This window comes from Syngnathus typhle, linkage group LG10 (genome assembly GCF_033458585.1).
Source record: "Syngnathus typhle isolate RoL2023-S1 ecotype Sweden linkage group LG10, RoL_Styp_1.0, whole genome shotgun sequence".
NCBI classification, from domain to species: Eukaryota; Metazoa; Chordata; class Actinopteri; order Syngnathiformes; family Syngnathidae; genus Syngnathus; species Syngnathus typhle.
The window spans coordinates 164,100-184,120 of record NC_083747.1 but is presented as its reverse complement, the minus strand read 5'-3'; the positions used below and the strand labels follow the sequence as shown (position 1 = coordinate 184,120).

Genomic DNA, 20,021 nt, shown 5'->3' with positions numbered 1-20,021 from the left:
TCTGCGTATGTTGGTTGAGGTTAAATGTTAACGTTTATTTTCATTCCATTAGGTTCAACGTTGTTTGCTGTATGTTTTCCACTGTTAGAAGAAGAAGAATGTAAGAAGAATGACTATACAAATCAATTGGAGGCTTGCTTCATTGATCACAACCGTGAGTACCCCTTTCTTCCTCCATTTATGTTCAACACTATTTCATGTCTAACAGTAATTAATGTAACACATAACCATAAGTAAATTGAGTGTGGGCACTCTCAAATTAACATATGTAATTATACTGTGTAATCTGTCACCGAGTATATTGTTGCAAAGTAATATAAGAAAAGATCCAAAATTGTAATTCAGAATAGTTTTCAAAAGAAGGCCATTATAATTATATACAAATCTGGTTACCCTGAACATAATAACAAGCTATTTCTTAAATCCCAAATTCTTCAATTCAAAGATTTGGTCAATTATCAGACTGCTCAAATGATGCTCAAAGCGAAGCTAAACTGTTTACCCCAAAAATATTCAAAAAACTTCTATCAATTCAACTAAGTGTTTAATATGGCCTATCAGGGCTGAAGTCAAAATTTGGCACCATCATGTGGTGAAATGTGGAATTGCAGCACATCCAATTTTGCCTGGGAACAAACGGATTAAATAAATCTTACTTCTCTTCTTGTCACTCCTTCTCAAACAAGTAAATTGCCCATTTTGCGCAGTAGATGTTCTGTTAATACCTAGTATTTATACAAAGTCATAATTTAAATTACTTTCAACATTCATTCATCCATTCAAGAAAGATCCAAAGTAGTAATCCAGAATAGTTTTTAAAAGAAGGCCATTCGAATTGTAAACAAATCTGATTACCTTGAACATGATAACAAGCTATTTCTTAAATCCTAAATTCTTCAATTCAAAGATTTGGTTGATTATCAGACTGCTCAAATGATGCTCAAAGCGAAGCTAAACTGTTTACCTAAAAATATTCAAAAGCATATACAAACTATGTCTAATTCAGAACATTCATGTTACTTCACTCGGTCTTACCAATTTCTATCAATTCAACTAAGTGTTTAATATGGCCTATCAGGGCTGAAGTCAAAATCTGGCACCATCATGTGGTGGAATCTGGAATTGCAGCACATCCAATTTTGCCTGGGAACAAACATATTAAATAAGTCTTAGTTCTCTTCTTGCCACTCATTCTCAAACAAGTAAATTGCCCATTTTGCGCAGTAGGTGTTCTGTTAATACCTAGTATTTATACAAAGTCATAGTTTAAATTACTTTCAACATTCATTCATCCATTCAAGAAAGATCCAAAGTAGTAATCCAGAATAGTTTTTAAAAGAAGGCCATTCGAATTTTAAACAAATCTGATTACCTTGAACATGATAACAAGCTAACTCTTAAATCCTAAATTCTTCAATTCAAAGATTTGGTTGATTATCAGACTGCTCAAATGATGCTCAAAGTGAAGCTAAACTGTTTACCTAAAAATATTCAAAAGCATATTCAAACTATGTCTAATTCAGAACATTCATGTTACTCCACTCTGTCTTATTACCAACTTCTATCAATTCAACTAAGTGTTTAATATGGCCTATCAGGGCTGAAGTCAAAATCTGGCACCATCATGTGGTGACATTTGGAAATGCAGCGCATCAAATTTTGCCTGGGAACAAACAGATTAAATAAGTCATACTTCTCTTCTTGCCATTCCTTCTCAAACAAGTAAATTGCCCATTTTGTGCAGTAGATGTTCTGTTAATACCTAGTATTTATACAAAGTCATAATTTAAAATACTTTCAACATTCATTTATTCATTCAACCACCGTTACTCCACTCGCTCTGATTACCAACCTCTATCGATTTAACTAAGCGTTTAATACATCCTATCAGATCTCAAGTTAAGATTTGGCACCATACTTTGTTGAAATTTGCAATTGCAGCAAATGCAATTTTGCCAGGGAACAAAAATAGATTCAATAAACTAAATAAGTCTTACTTCTTCCCATTAAATAAATTCACACTCCTTTTCAAAAAAGTTGTTTAAAACGAGGGCCCCTCCCTCAACCTTTAACCCTAACCCCGCACGTCACATTGTGTTTTATCTGCGAATGTTGGTTGAGGGCAAATGATAAAGTTTTCTTTCATTCCTTTAGGTTCCACCGTGTTCGTTGCCTGTATGTTTGAAGGATACAAAGTACAACGCTTGCACGTTGGCGAAGACGTCTTCGGTGAGTCCGTCCTTCCTTTTTATTCATGGGAAGGTCACAGACAACAATAGCTAAAGCAACACATTGTTAGAGGTAACTACATTTGTCTTAAATTGGATAGATTATTTGTTCCCACACCTTTTCGAACAAGTAAACTGGCCATTTGTGCAGGAGATTTTCTGTTTATACCTAGTATTCATACAGTCATCATTTAAATGAACAAATAAGATTCATTCACTCACTCATTCATTCAAAATATCCAAAGTTGTGTGTGCTATGTGTAGACGAGAATAGATCTCATGTTACTCCACTCGCTCATACGACCAACTTCTATCAATTTAGCTAAGCGTTTAATACGTCCTAGCAGGTCTCAAGTCAAGATTTGGCACTGTGCTTTGTTAAAATTTGCAATTGCAGCATATCCAATTTTGCCTGGGAACAAAAATAGATTAAACAAACTAAATAAGTCTTATTCCTTCCCATTAAATAAATGAAATAAGTCTCTCTTCTGCACAGTCCTTTTCAAACAATTAAACTGGCCATCTTGTGCAGTAGTTTTTGTGTTCACACCTAGTATTTATCAGAAATCACATTTGAAATTACTTCATTCAACCATTTTGGAAATTTGGAATCCCAGCAAATCCATTCTTCCCATTAAATAAAGACGTCTTCTTCCCTTTAAATAAATGAAATAAGTCTTACTTCCCACTGCTTTTCAAACAAGTAAAGTGCGAGAGGCTAGGTGCTAAGAGGCTAGGTGCTAAGAGGCTAGGTGCTAAGAGGCTAGGTGCTAAGAGGCTAGGTGCTAAGGTCTGATGTGGTTAGGTGCTATATATATGTATATTTAGGTCTATATATCAACCTATTTTAGATCTATAAATCAACCTATTTTAGACGTCTATTTCTGGTCTATTTTAGATCTATAAATAAACCTATTTTAAACGTCTACTTTTGGTCTATAAATCAACCAAAGGGTCTATAAATCAACCTAATTTAGGCGTCTATTTTAGGTCTATATATCAACCTATTTTAGATCTAAAAATCAACCTATTTTAGACGTCTATTTCTGGTCTATAAATAGTCTATTTTAGGTCTATATATCAACCTATTTTAGATCTAAAAATCAACCTATTTTAAACGTCTACTTTAGGTCTATAAATCAACCTAAGGGTCTATAAATCAACCTAATTTAGGCGTCTATTTTAGGTCTATATATCAACCTATTTTAGATCTAAAAATCAACCTATTTTAGACGTCTATTTCTGGTCTATTAGATCTATAAATAAACCTATTTTAAACGTCTACGTTAGGTCTATAAATCAACCTAAGGGTCTATAAATCAACCTAATCTAGGCGTCTATTTAAGGTCTATATATCAACCTATTTTAGATCTAAAAAATCAACCTATTTTAGACGTCTATTTCTGGTCTATAAATCAACCTATTTTAGATCTATAAATAAACCTATTTTAAACGTCTACAATAGGTCTATAAATCAACCTAAGGGTCTATAAATCAACCTAATCTAGGCGTCTATTTTAGGTCTATATATCAACCTATTTTAGATCTAAAAAATCAACCTATTTTAGACGTCTATTTCTGGTCTATAAATCAACCTATTTTAGATCTATAAATAAACCTATTTTAAACGTCTACTTTAGGTCTATAAATCAACCTAAGGGTCTATAAATCAACCTAATTTAGGTGTCTATTTTAGGTCTATATATCAACCTATTTTAGATCTAAAAATCAACCTATTGTAGACGTCTATTTCTGGTTTAAAAATTAACCTATTTTAGACGTCAAGTTTTGGTTTAAAAATCAACTTTTTTTAGACATCTATTTTTGGTTTAAAAATCAACCTATTTTAGACATCTATTTTTGGTTTAAAAATCAACCTATTTTAGACGTCTATTTTTGGTTTAAAAATCAACCTTTTTTAGACGTCTATTTTTGGTATAAAAATCAACCTTTTTTAGACGTCTATTTTTGGTATAAAAATCAACCTATTTTAGACGTCTATTTTTGGTTTAAAAATCAACCTTTCTAAAACGTCTATTTTTGGTTTAAAAATCAACCTATTTTAGACGTCTATTTTTGGTTTAAAAATCAACCTATTTTAGACGTCTATTTTTTGTTTAAAAATCAACCTTTTTTAGACGTCTATTTTAGGTTTAAAATTCAACCTATTTAATACATCTATGTTTGGTTTAAAAATGAACCTTGTTTAGTCAATTTTTGGTTTAAAAATCAACCTTTTTTAAACGTCTATTTTTGGTCTGAAAATCAACTTAATTTTATCTTTATCAGTGGTACAGGAATAACCAATTCACATGTACGGATCAATATGCTTGTTAAACCCAAACAACGTCTGTGCATTATTTATACAACTTACGGCTTGTTCAGACTTCAAAATTCCAAAATATGATCATATTTAATGTTTTTAATTTAGACGTCTAGTAAATTGAGCCAAGATCAAGATTTTGCAAATTAATAAGGGTTGGGAAACTTTGTTGAATGACCCTACCTCGACAGTTTAGTTTTGACTATTTTAGGTCTATAAATCAACTTATTTTAGATCTATAAATCAGCCTATTTTAGATCTATAAATAAACCTATTTAAAACGTCTACTTTAGGTCTATAAATCAACCTAAGGGTCTATAAATCAACCTAATTTAGGCGTCTATTTTAGGTCTATATATCAACCTATTTTAGATCTAAAAATCAACCTATTTTAGACGTCTATTTCTGGTCTATAAATCAACCTATTTTAGATCTATTTTAAACGTCTACTTTAGGTCTATAAATCAACCTAAGGGTCTTTAAATCAACCTAATTTAGGCGTCTATTTTAGGTCTATGTATCAACCTATTTTAGATCTAAAAATCAACCAATTTTAGACGTCTATTTCTGGTCTATTTTAGATCTATAAATAAACCTATTTTAAACGTCTACTTTAGGTCTATAAATCAACCTAAGGGTCTATAAATCAACCTAATTTAGGCGTCTATTTTAGGTCTATATATCAACCTATTTTAGATCTAAAAATCAACCTATTTTAGACGTCTATTTCTGGTCTATAAATCAACCTATTTTAGATCTATTTTAAACGTCTACTTTAGGTCTATAAATCAACCTAAGGGTCTATAAATCAACCTAATTTAGGCGTCTATTTTAGGTCTATATATCAACTTATTTTAGATCTAAAAATCAACCTATTTTAGACGTCTATTTCTGGTCTATAAATCAACCTATTTTAGATCTATAAATAAACCTATTTTAAACATCTACGTTAGGTCTATAAATCAACCTAAGGGTCTATAAATCAACCTAATCTAGGCGTCTATTTTAGGTCTATATATCAACCTATTTTAGATCTAAAATATTAACCTATTTTAGACGTCTATTTCTGGTCTATAAATCGTCTATTTTAGGTCTATATATCAACCTATTTTAGATCTAAAAATAAACCTATTTTAGACGTCTATTTCTGGTCTATTTGAGATCTATAATTAAACCTATTTTAAACGTCTACTTTAGGTCTATAAATCAACCTAAGGGTCTATAAATCAACCTAATTTAGGCGTCTATTTTAGGTCTATATATAGACTTATTTTAGATCTAAAAGTCAACCTATTTTAGACGTCTATTTCTGGTCTATAAATCAACCTATTTTAGATCTATTTTAAACGTCTACTTTAGGTCTATAAATCAACCTAATCTAGGCGACTATTTTAGGTCTATATATCAACCTATTTTAGATCTAAAAATCAACCTATTTTAGACGTCTATTTCTGGTCTATAAATCGTCTATTTTAGGTCTATATATCAACCTATTTTAGATCTAAAAATAAACCTATTTTAAACGTCTACTTTAGGTCTATAAATCAACCTAAGGGTCTATAATTCAACCTAATTTAGGCGTCTATTTTAGGTCTATATATCAACCTATTTTAGATCTAAAAATCAACCTATTTTAGACGTCTATTTCTGGTCTATAAATCGTCTATTTTAGGTCTATATATCAACCTATTTTAGATCTAAAAATGAACCTATTTTAAACGTCTACTTTAGGTCTATAAATCAACCTAAGGGTCTATAAATCAACCTAATTTAGGCGTCTATTTTAGGTCTATATATCAACCTATTTTAGATCTAAAAATCAACCTATTTTAGACGTCTATTTCTGGTCTATAAATCGTCTATTTTAGGTCTATATATCAACCTATTTTAGATCTAAAAATCAACCTATTTTAGACGTCTATTTCTGGTCTATTTGAGATCTATAATTAAACCTATTTTAAACGTCTACTTTAGGTCTATAAATCAACCTAAGGGTCTATAAATCAACCTAATTTAGGCGTCTATTTTAGGTCTATATATCAACCTATTTGAGATCTAAAAATCAACCTATTTTAGACGTCTATTTCTGGTCTATAAATCAACCTATTTTAGATCTATTTTAAACGTCTACTTTAGGTCTATAAATCAACCTAAGGGTCTATAAATCAACCTAATTTAGGCGTCTATTTTAGGTCTATATATCAACCTATTTTAGATCTAAAAATCAACCTATTTTAGACGTCTATTTCTGGTCTATTTTAGATCTATAAATAAACCTATTTTAAACGTCTACTTTAGGTCTATAAATCAACCTAAGGGTCTATAAATCAACCTAATTTAGGCGTCTATTTTAGGTCTATATATCAACCTATTTTAGATCTAAAAATCAACCTATTTTAGACGTCTATTTCTGGTCTATAAATCAACCTATTTTAGATCTATAAATAAACCTATTTTAAACGTCTACTATAGGTCTATAAATAAACCTAAGGGTCTATAAATCAACCTAATTTAGGTGTCTATTTTAGGTCTATATATCAACCTATTTTAGATCTAAAAATCAACCTATTTTAGACTTCTATTTCTGGTTTAAAAATTAACCTATTTTAGACGTCTATTTCTGGTTTAAAAATCAACCTTTTTTACAAGTCTATTTTTGGTTTAAAAATCAACCTATTTTAGACGTCTATTTTTGGTTTAAAAAATCAACCTATTTTAGACGTCTATTTTTGGTTTAAAAATCAACCTTTTTTAGACATCTATTTTTGGTTTAAAAATCAACCTTTTTTAGACGTCTATTTTTGGTTTAAAAATCAACCTTTTTTAGACGTCTATTTTTGGTTTAAAAATCAACCTATCTTAGACGTCTATTTTTGGTTTTAAAATCAACCTATTTTAGACTTCTATTTTTATTTAAAAATCAACCTATTTTAGACGTCTATTTTTTGTTTAAAAATCAACCTTTTTTAGACGTCTATTTTTGGTTTAAAATTCAACCTATTTAATACAGCTATGTTTGGTTTAAAAATCAACCTTGTTTAGTCAATTTTTGGTTTAAAAATCAACCTTTTTTAAACGTCTATTTGTGGTCTGAAAATCAACTTAATTTTATCTTTATCAGTGGTACAGGAATAACCAATTCACATGTACGGATCAATATGCTTGTTAAACCCAAACAACTTCTGTGCATTATTTATACAACTTACGGCTTGTTCAGACTTCAAAAATCCAAAATATGATCATATTTAATGTTTTTAATTTAGACGTCTAGTAAATTGAGCCAAGATCAAGATTTTGCAAATCAATAAGGGTTGGGAAACTTTGTTGAATGACCCTACCTCGACAGTTTAGTTTTGACTATTTTAGGTCTATAAATCAACCTATTTTAGGTCTATAAATCAACCTATTTTAGATCTATAAATAAACCTATTTTAAACGTCTACTTTAGGTCTATAAATCAACCTAAGGGTCTATAAATCAACCTAATTTAGGCGTCTATTTTAGGTCTATATATCAACCTATTTTAGATCTAAAAATCAACCTATTTTAGACGTCTATTTCTGGTCTATAAATCAACCTATTTTAGATCTATAAATAAACCTATTTTAAACGTCTACGTTAGGTCTATAAATCAACCTAAGGGTCTATAAATCAACCTAATCTAGGCGTCTATTTTAGGTCTATATATCAACCTATTTTAGATCTAAAAAAATCAACCTATTTTAGACGTCTATTTCTGGTCTATAAATCAACCTATTTTAGATCTATAAATAAACCTATTTTAAACATCTACGTTAGGTCTATAAATCAACCTAAGGGTCTATAAATCAACCTAATCTAGGCGTCTATTTTAGGTCTATATATCAACCTATTTTAGATCTAAAATATCAACCTATTTTAGACGTCTATTTCTGGTCTATAAATCGTCTATTTTAGGTCTATATATCAACCTATTTTAGATCTAAAAATAAACCTATTTTAGACGTCTATTTCTGGTCTATTTGAGATCTATAATTAAACCTATTTTAAACGTCTACTTTAGGTCTATAAATCAACCTAAGGGTCTATAAATCAACCTAATTTAGGCGTCTATTTTAGGTCTATATATAGACTTATTTTAGATCTAAAAGTCAACCTATTTTAGACGTCTATTTCTGGTCTATAAATCAACCTATTTTAGATCTATTTTAAACGTCTACTTCTGGTCTATAAATCAACCTAATCTAGGCGACTATTTTAGGTCTATATATCAACCTATTTTAGATCTAAAAATCAACCTATTTTAGACGTCTATTTCTGGTCTATAAATCGTCTATTTTAGGTCTATATATCAACCTATTTTAGATCTAAAAATAAACCTATTTTAAACGTCTACTTTAGGTCTATAAATCAACCTAAGGGTCTATAATTCAACCTAATTTAGGCGTCTATTTTAGGTCTATATCAACCTATTTTAGATCTAAAAATCAACCTATATTAGACGTCTATTTCTGGTCTATAAATCGTCTATTTTAGGTCTGTATATCAACCTATTTTAGATCTAAAAATAAACCTATTTTAAACGTCTACTTTAGGTCTATAAATCAACCTAAGGGTCTATAAATCAACCTAATTTAGGCGTCTATTTTAGGTCTATATATCAACCTATTTTAGATCTAAAAATCAACCTATTTTAGACGTCTATTTCTGGTCTATAAATCGTCTATTTTAGGTCTATATATCAACCTATTTTAGATCTAAAAATCAACCTATTTTAGACGTCTATTTCTGGTCTATTTGAGATCTATAATTAAACCTATTTTAAACGTCTACTTTAGGTCTATAAATCAACCTAAGGGTCTATAAATCAACCTAATTTAGGCGTCTATTTTAGGTCTATATATCAACCTATTTGAGATCTAAAAATCAACCTATTTTAGACGTCTATTTCTGGTCTATAAATCAACCTATTTTAGATCTATTTTAAACGTCTACTTTAGGTCTATAAATCAACCTAAGGGTCTATAAATCAACCTAATTTAGGCGTCTATTTTAGGTCTATATATCAACCTATTTTAGATCTAAAAATCAACCTATTTTAGACGTCTATTTCTGGTCTATTTTAGATCTATAAATAAACCTATTTTAAACGTCTACTTTAGGTCTATAAATCAACCTAAGGGTCTATAAATCAACCTAATTTAGGCGTCTATTTTAGGTCTATATATCAACCTATTTTAGATCTAAAAATCAACCTATTTTAGACGTCTATTTCTGGTCTATAAATCAACCTATTTTAGATCTATAAATAAACCTATTTTAAACGTCTACTATAGGTCTATAAATAAACCTAAGGGTCTATAAATCAACCTAATTTAGGTGTCTATTTTAGGTCTATATATCAACCTATTTTAGATCTAAAAATCAACCTATTTTAGACTTCTATTTCTGGTTTAAAAATTAACCTATTTTAGACGTCTATTTCTGGTTTAAAAATCAACCTTTTTTACAAGTCTATTTTTGGTTTAAAAATCAACCTATTTTAGACGTCTATTTTTGGTTTAAAAAATCAACCTATTTTAGACGTCTATTTTTGGTTTAAAAATCAACCTTTTTTAGACATCTATTTTTGGTTTAAAAATCAACCTTTTTTAGACGTCTATTTTTGGTTTAAAAATCAACCTTTTTTAGACGTCTATTTTTGGTTTAAAAATCAACCTATCTTAGACGTCTATTTTTGGTTTTAAAATCAACCTATTTTAGACTTCTATTTTTATTTAAAAATCAACCTATTTTAGACGTCTATTTTTTGTTTAAAAATCAACCTTTTTTAGACGTCTATTTTTGGTTTAAAATTCAACCTATTTAATACAGCTATGTTTGGTTTAAAAATCAACCTTGTTTAGTCAATTTTTGGTTTAAAAATCAACCTTTTTTAAACGTCTATTTGTGGTCTGAAAATCAACTTAATTTTATCTTTATCAGTGGTACAGGAATAACCAATTCACATGTACGGATCAATATGCTTGTTAAACCCAAACAACTTCTGTGCATTATTTATACAACTTACGGCTTGTTCAGACTTCAAAAATCCAAAATATGATCATATTTAATGTTTTTAATTTAGACGTCTAGTAAATTGAGCCAAGATCAAGATTTTGCAAATCAATAAGGGTTGGGAAACTTTGTTGAATGACCCTACCTCGACAGTTTAGTTTTGACTATTTTAGGTCTATAAATCAACCTATTTTAGGTCTATAAATCAACCTATTTTAGATCTATAAATAAACCTATTTTAAACGTCTACTTTAGGTCTATAAATCAACCTAAGGGTCTATAAATCAACCTAATTTAGGCGTCTATTTTAGGTCTATATATCAACCTATTTTAGATCTAAAAATCAACCTATTTTAGACGTCTATTTCTGGTCTATAAATCAACCTATTTTAGATCTATAAATAAACCTATTTTAAACGTCTACGTTAGGTCTATAAATCAACCTAAGGGTCTATAAATCAACCTAATCTAGGCGTCTATTTTAGGTCTATATATCAACCTATTTTAGATCTAAAAAAATCAACCTATTTTAGACGTCTATTTCTGGTCTATAAATCAACCTATTTTAGATCTATAAATAAACCTATTTTAAACATCTACGTTAGGTCTATAAATCAACCTAAGGGTCTATAAATCAACCTAATCTAGGCGTCTATTTTAGGTCTATATATCAACCTATTTTAGATCTAAAATATCAACCTATTTTAGACGTCTATTTCTGGTCTATAAATCGTCTATTTTAGGTCTATATATCAACCTATTTTAGATCTAAAAATAAACCTATTTTAGACGTCTATTTCTGGTCTATTTGAGATCTATAATTAAACCTATTTTAAACGTCTACTTTAGGTCTATAAATCAACCTAAGGGTCTATAAATCAACCTAATTTAGGCGTCTATTTTAGGTCTATATATAGACTTATTTTAGATCTAAAAGTCAACCTATTTTAGACGTCTATTTCTGGTCTATAAATCAACCTATTTTAGATCTATTTTAAACGTCTACTTCTGGTCTATAAATCAACCTAATCTAGGCGACTATTTTAGGTCTATATATCAACCTATTTTAGATCTAAAAATCAACCTATTTTAGACGTCTATTTCTGGTCTATAAATCGTCTATTTTAGGTCTATATATCAACCTATTTTAGATCTAAAAATAAACCTATTTTAAACGTCTACTTTAGGTCTATAAATCAACCTAAGGGTCTATAATTCAACCTAATTTAGGCGTCTATTTTAGGTCTATATCAACCTATTTTAGATCTAAAAATCAACCTATATTAGACGTCTATTTCTGGTCTATAAATCGTCTATTTTAGGTCTGTATATCAACCTATTTTAGATCTAAAAATAAACCTATTTTAAACGTCTACTTTAGGTCTATAAATCAACCTAAGGGTCTATAAATCAACCTAATTTAGGCGTCTATTTTAGGTCTATATATCAACCTATTTTAGATCTAAAAATCAACCTATTTTAGACGTCTATTTCTGGTCTATAAATCGTCTATTTTAGGTCTATATATCAACCTATTTTAGATCTAAAAATCAACCTATTTTAGACGTCTATTTCTGGTCTATTTGAGATCTATAATTAAACCTATTTTAAACGTCTACTTTAGGTCTATAAATCAACCTAAGGGTCTATAAATCAACCTAATTTAGGCGTCTATTTTAGGTCTATATATCAACCTATTTGAGATCTAAAAATCAACCTATTTTAGACGTCTATTTCTGGTCTATAAATCAACCTATTTTAGATCTATTTTAAACGTCTACTTTAGGTCTATAAATCAACCTAAGGGTCTATAAATCAACCTAATTTAGGCGTCTATTTTAGGTCTATATATCAACCTATTTTAGATCTAAAAATCAACCTATTTTAGACGTCTATTTCTGGTCTATTTTAGATCTATAAATAAACCTATTTTAAACGTCTACTTTAGGTCTATAAATCAACCTAAGGGTCTATAAATCAACCTAATTTAGGCGTCTATTTTAGGTCTATATATCAACCTATTTTAGATCTAAAAATCAACCTATTTTAGACGTCTATTTCTGGTCTATAAATCAACCTATTTTAGATCTATAAATAAACCTATTTTAAACGTCTACTATAGGTCTATAAATAAACCTAAGGGTCTATAAATCAACCTAATTTAGGTGTCTATTTTAGGTCTATATATCAACCTATTTTAGATCTAAAAATCAACCTATTTTAGACTTCTATTTCTGGTTTAAAAATTAACCTATTTTAGACGTCTATTTCTGGTTTAAAAATCAACCTTTTTTACAAGTCTATTTTTGGTTTAAAAATCAACCTATTTTAGACATCTATTTTTGGTTTAAAAAATCAACCTATTTTAGACGTCTATTTTTGGTTTAAAAATCAACCTTTTTTAGACATCTATTTTTGGTTTAAAAATCAACCTTTTTTAGACGTCTATTTTTGGTTTAAAAATCAACCTTTTTTAGACGTCTATTTTTGGTTTAAAAATCAACCTATCTTAGACGTCTATTTTTGGTTTTAAAATCAACCTATTTTAGACTTCTATTTTTATTTAAAAATCAACCTATTTTAGACGTCTATTTTTTGTTTAAAAATCAACCTTTTTTAGACGTCTATTTTTGGTTTAAAATTCAACCTATTTAATACAGCTATTTTTTGTTTAAAAATCAACCTTGTTTAGTCAATTTTTGGTTTAAAAATCAACCTTTTTTAAACGTCTATTTGTGGTCTGAAAATCAACTTAATTTTATCTTTATCAGTGGTACAGGAATAACCAATTCACATGTACGGATCAATATGCTTGTTAAACCCAAACAACTTCTGTGCATTATTTATACAACTTACGGCTTGTTCAGACTTCAAAAATCCAAAATATGATCATATTTAATGTTTTTAATTTAGACGTCTAGTAAATTGAGCCAAGATCAAGATTTTGCAAATCAATAAGGGTTGGGAAACTTTGTTGAATGACCCTACCTCGACAGTTTAGTTTTGACTATTTTAGGTCTATAAATCAACCTATTTTAGGTCTATAAATCAACCTATTTTAGATCTATAAATAAACCTATTTTAAACGTCTACTTTAGGTCTATAAATCAACCTAAGGGTCTATAAATCAACCTAATTTAGGCGTCTATTTTAGGTCTATATATCAACCTATTTTAGATCTAAAAATCAACCTATTTTAGACGTCTATTTCTGGTCTATAAATCAACCTATTTTAGATCTATAAATAAACCTATTTTAAACGTCTACGTTAGGTCTATAAATCAACCTAAGGGTCTATAAATCAACCTAATCTAGGCGTCTATTTTAGGTCTATATATCAACCTATTTTAGATCTAAAAAAATCAACCTATTTTAGACGTCTATTTCTGGTCTATAAATCAACCTATTTTAGATCTATAAATAAACCTATTTTAAACATCTACGTTAGGTCTATAAATCAACCTAAGGGTCTATAAATCAACCTAATCTAGGCGTCTATTTTAGGTCTATATATCAACCTATTTTAGATCTAAAATATCAACCTATTTTAGACGTCTATTTCTGGTCTATAAATCGTCTATTTTAGGTCTATATATCAACCTATTTTAGATCTAAAAATAAACCTATTTTAGACGTCTATTTCTGGTCTATTTGAGATCTATAATTAAACCTATTTTAAACGTCTACTTTAGGTCTATAAATCAACCTAAGGGTCTATAAATCAACCTAATTTAGGCGTCTATTTTAGGTCTATATATAGACTTATTTTAGATCTAAAAGTCAACCTATTTTAGACGTCTATTTCTGGTCTATAAATCAACCTATTTTAGATCTATTTTAAACGTCTACTTTAGGTCTATAAATCAACCTAATCTAGGCGACTATTTTAGGTCTATATATCAACCTATTTTAGATCTAAAAATCAACCTATTTTAGACGTCTATTTCTGGTCTATAAATAGTCTATTTTAGGTCTATATATCAACCTATTTTAGATCTAAAAATAAACCTATTTTAAACGTCTACTTTAGGTCTATAAATCAACCTAAGGGTCTATAATTCAACCTAATTTAGGCGTCTATTTTAGGTCTATATATCAACCTATTTTAGATCTAAAAATCAACCTATTTTAGACGTCTATTTCTGGTCTATAAATCGTCTATTTTAGGTCTATATATCAACCTATTTTAGATCTAAAAATAAACCTATTTTAAACGTCTACTTTAGGTCTATAAATCAACCTCTAAGGGTCTATAAATCAACCTAATTTAGGCGTCTATTTTAGGTCTATATATCAACCTATTTTAGATCTAAAAATCAACCTATTTTAGACGTCTATTTCTGGTCTATAAATCGTCTATTTTAGGTCTATATATCAACCTATTTTAGATCTAAAAATCAACCTATTTTAGACGTCTATTTCTGGTCTATTTGAGATCTATAATTAAACCTATTTTAAACGTCTACTTTAGGTCTATAAATCAACCTAAGGGTCTATAAATCAACCTAATTTAGGCGTCTATTTTAGGTCTATATATCAACCTATTTGAGATCTAAAAATCAACCTATTTTAGACGTCTATTTCTGGTCTATAAATCAACCTATTTTAGATCTATTTTAAACGTCTACTTTAGGTCTATAAATCAACCTAAGGGTCTATAAATCAACCTAATTTAGGCGTCTATTTTAGGTCTATATATCAACCTATTTTAGATCTAAAAATCAACCTATTTTAGACGTCTATTTCTGGTCTATTTTAGATCTATAAATAAACCTATTTTAAACGTCTACTTTAGGTCTATAAATCAACCTAAGGGTCTATAAATCAACCTAATTTAGGCGTCTATTTTAGGTCTATATATCAACCTATTTTAGATCTAAAAATCAACCTATTTTAGACGTCTATTTCTGGTCTATTTTAGATCTATAAATAAACCTATTTTAAACGTCTACTTTAGGGTCTATAAATCAACCTAAGGGTCTATAAATCAACCTAATTTAGGCGTCTATTTTAGGTCTATATATCAACCTATTTTAGATCTAAAAATCAACCTATTTTAGACGTCTATTTCTGGTCTATAAATCAACCTATTTTAGATCTATAAATAAACCTATTTTAAACGTCTACGTTAGGTCTATAAATCAACCTAAGGGTCTATAAATCAACCTAATATAGGCGTCTATTTTAGGTCTATATATCAACCTATTTTAAATCTATAAAATCAACCTATTTTAGACGTCTATTTCTGGTCTATAAATCAACCTATTTTAGATCTATAAATAAACCTATTTTAAACGTCTACTTTAGGTCTATAAATCAACCTAAGGGCCTATAAATCAACCTAATTTAGGTGTCCATTTTAGGTCTATATATCAACCTATTTTAGATCTAAAAATCAACCTATTTTAGACGTCTATTTCTGGTCTATTTTAGATCTATAATTAAACCTATTTTAAACGTCTACTTTAGGTCTATAAATCAACCTAAGGGTCTATAAATCAACCTAATTTAGGCGTCTATTTTAGGTCTATATATCAACCTATTTTAGATCTAAAAATCAACCTATTTTAGACGTCTATTTCTGGTCTATAAATCAACCTATTTTAGGTCTATATATCAACCTATTTTAGATCTAAAAATCAACCTATTTTAGACGTCTATTTCTGGTCTATTTTAGATCTATAATTAAACCTATTTTAAACGTCTACTTTAGGTCTATAAATCAACCTAAGGGTCTATAAATCAACCTAATTTAGGCGTCTATTTTAGGTCTATATATCAACCTTTTTTAGATCTAAAAATCAACCTATTTTAGACGTCTATTTCTGGTCTATTAATCAACCTATTTTAGATCTATAAATAAACCTATTTTAAACGTCTACGTTAGGTCTATAAATCAACCCAAGGGTCTATAAATCAACCTAATCTAGGGGTCTATTTTAGGTCTATATATCAACCTATTTTAGATCTAAAAAAATCAACCTATTTTAGACGTATATTTCTGGTCTATAAATCAACCTATTTTAGATCTATAAATAAACCTATTTTAAACGTCTACTTTAGGTCTATAAATCAACCTAAGGGTCTATAAATCAACCTAATTTAGGTGTCCATTTTAGGTCTATATATCAACCTATTTTAGATCTAAAAATCAACCTATTTTAGACGTCTATTTCTGGTTTAAAAATCAACCTATTTTAGACGTCTAGATTTGGTTTAAAAATCAACCTATTTTAGACGTCTATTTTTGGTTTAAAAATCAACCTATTTTAGACGTCTATTTTTGGTTTTAAAATCAACCTTTTTTAGACGTCTATTTTTGGTTTAAAAATCAACCTTTTCCAGACGTCTATTTTTGGTTTAAAAATCAACCTATTTTAGACGTCTATTTTTGGTTTAAAAATCAACCTTTTTTAGACGTCTATTTTTGGTTTAAAAATCAACCTTGTTTAGTCAATTTTTGGTTTAAAAATCAACCTTTTTTAAACGTCTATTTTTGGTCTGAAAATCAACTTAATTTTATCTTTATCAGTGGTACAGGAATAACCAATTCACATGTACAGATCAATATGCTTGTTAAACCCAAACAACTTCTGTGCATTATTTATACAACTTACGGCTTGTTCAGACTTCAAAATTCCAAAATATGATCATATTTAATGTTTAACTATTTTAAACCTATTTTAAACGTCTACTTTAGGTCGATAAATCAACCTAAGGGTCTATAAATCAACTTAATTTAGGCGTCTATTTTAGGTCTATATATCAACCTATTTTAGATCTAAAAATCAACTTATTTTAGACATCTATTTCTGGTCTATTAATCAACCTATTTTAGATCTATAAATAAACCTATTTTAAACGTCTACAATAGGTCTATAAATCAACCTAAGGGTCTATAAATCAACCTAATCTAGGCGTCTATTTTAGGTCTATATATCAACCTATTTTAGATCTAAAAAATCAACCTATTTTAGACGTCTATTTCTGGTCTATTTTAGATCAATAATTAAACCTATTTTAAACGTCTACTTTAGGTCTATAAATCAACCTAAGGGTCTATAAATCAACCTAATTTAGGCGTCTATTTTAGGTCTATATATCAACCTATTTTAGATCAAAAAATCAACCTATTTTAGACGTCTATTTCTGGTCTATAAATCAACCTATTTTAGATCTATAAATAAACCTATTTTAAACGTCTACGTTAGGTCTATAAATCAACCTAAGGGTCTATAAATCAACCTAATCTAGGCGTCTATTTTAGGTCTATATATCAACCTATTTTAGATCTAAAAAATCAACCTATTTTAGACGTCTATTTCTGGTCTATAAATCAACCTATTTTAGATCTATAAATAAACCTATTTTAAACGTCTACTTTAGGTCTATAAATCAACCTAAGGGTCTATAAATCAACCTAATTTAGGAGTCTATTTTAGGTCTATATATCAACCTATTTTAGATCTAACAATCAACCTATTTTAGACGTCTATTTCTGGTCTATTTTAGATCTATAAATAAACCTATTTTAAACGTCTAGTAAATTGAGCCAAGATCAAGATTTTGCAAATTAATAAGGGTTGGGAAACTTTGTTGAATGACCCTACCTCGACAGTTTAGTTTTGACTATTTTAGGTCTATAAATCAACTTATTTTAGGTCTATAAATCAACCTATTTTAGATCTATAAATGAACCTATTTTAAACGTCTACTTTAGGTCTATAAATAAACCTAAGGGTCTATAAATCAACCTAATCTAGGCGTCTATTTTAGGTCTATATATCAACCTATTTTAGATCTAAAAAATCAACCTATTTTAAACGTCTACTTTAGGTCTATAAATCAACCTAAGGGTCTATAAATCAACCTAATTTAGGCGTCTATTTTAGGTCTATATATCAACCTATTTTAGATCTAAAAATCAACCTATTTTAGACGTCTATTTCTGGTCTATAAATCAACCTATTTTAGATCTATAAATAAACCTATTTTAAACGTTTACGTTAGGTCTATAAATCAACCTAAGGGTCTATAAATCAACCTAATCTAGGGGTCTATTTTAGGTCTATATATCAACCTATTTTAGATCTAAAAAATCAACCTATTTTAGACGTCTATTTCTGGTCTATAAATCAACCTATTTTAGATCTATAAATAAACCTATTTTAAACGTCTACTTTAGGTCTATAAATCAACCTAAGGGTCTATAAATCAACCTAATTTAGGTGTCTATTTTAGGTCTATATATCAACCTATTTTAGATCTAAAAATCAACCTATTTTAGACGTCTATTTCTGGTCTATAAATCAACCTATTTTAGATCTATTTTAAACGTCTACTTTAGGTCTATAAATCAACCTAAGGGTCTATAAATCAACCTAATTTAGGCGTCTATTTTAGGTCTATATATCAACCTATTTTAGATCTAAAAATCAACCTATTTTAGACGTCTATTTCTGGTCCATAAATCAACCTATTTTAGATCTATAAATAAACCTATTTTAAACGTCTACGTTAGGTCTATAAATCAACCTAAGGGTCTATAAATCAACCTAATCTAGGTGTCTATTTTAGGTCTATATATCAACCTATTTTAGATCTAAAAAATCAACCTATTTTAGACGTCTATTTCTGGTCTATAAATCAACCTATTTTAGATCTATTTTAAACGTCTACTTTAGGTCTATAAATCAACCTAAGGGTCTATAAATCAACCTAATTTAGGCGTCTATTTTAGGTCTATATATCAACCTATTTTAGATCTGAAAATCAACCTATTTTAGACGTCTATTTCTGGTCTATAAATCAACCTATTTTAGATCTATTTTAAACGTCTACTTTAGGTCTATAAATCAACCTAAGGGTCTATAAATCAACCTAACTTAGGCGTCTATTTTAGGTCTATATATCAACCTATTTTAGATCTAAAAATCATCCTATTTTAGACGTCTATTTCTGGTCTATAAATCAACCTATTTTAGATCTATAAATAAACCTATTTTAAACGTCTACGTTAGGTCTATAAATCAACCTAATCTAGGCGTCTATTTTAGGTCTATATATCAACCTATTTTAGATCTAAAAAAATCAACCTATTTTAGACGTCTATTTCTGGTCTATAAATCAACCTATTTTAGATCTATAAATAAACCTATTTTAAACGTCTACTTTAGGTCTATAAATCAACCTAAGGTTCTATAAATCAACCTAATTCAGGTGTCCATTTTAGGTCTATATAGCAACCTATTTTAGATCTAAAAATCAACCTATTTTAGACGTCTATTTCTGGTTTAAAAATTTACCTATTTTAGACGTCTAGATTTGGTTTAAAAATCAACCTTTTTTAGACGTCTATTTTTGGTTTAAAAATCAACCTATTTTAGACGTCTATTTTTGGTTTAAAAATCAACCTATTTTAGACGTCTATTTTT

General features: G+C 28.6%; 1 protein-coding gene across 1 annotated transcript in view; it reads left to right on the top strand.

The window, feature by feature from the left end:
* The first annotated feature begins 2,162 nt into the window (after positions 1–2,162).
* Positions 2,163–20,021, top strand: part of LOC133161359 (WD repeat domain phosphoinositide-interacting protein 4-like) — a 73,305-nt gene continuing 55,446 nt past the window's right edge. Inside the window, exon 1 of the mRNA XM_061289797.1 lies at positions 2,163–2,229. Within this exon, the coding sequence (XP_061145781.1) occupies positions 2,178–2,229 (52 nt within the window). The 5' untranslated portion in view covers positions 2,163–2,177. The remainder of the gene's footprint in view (positions 2,230–20,021) is intronic.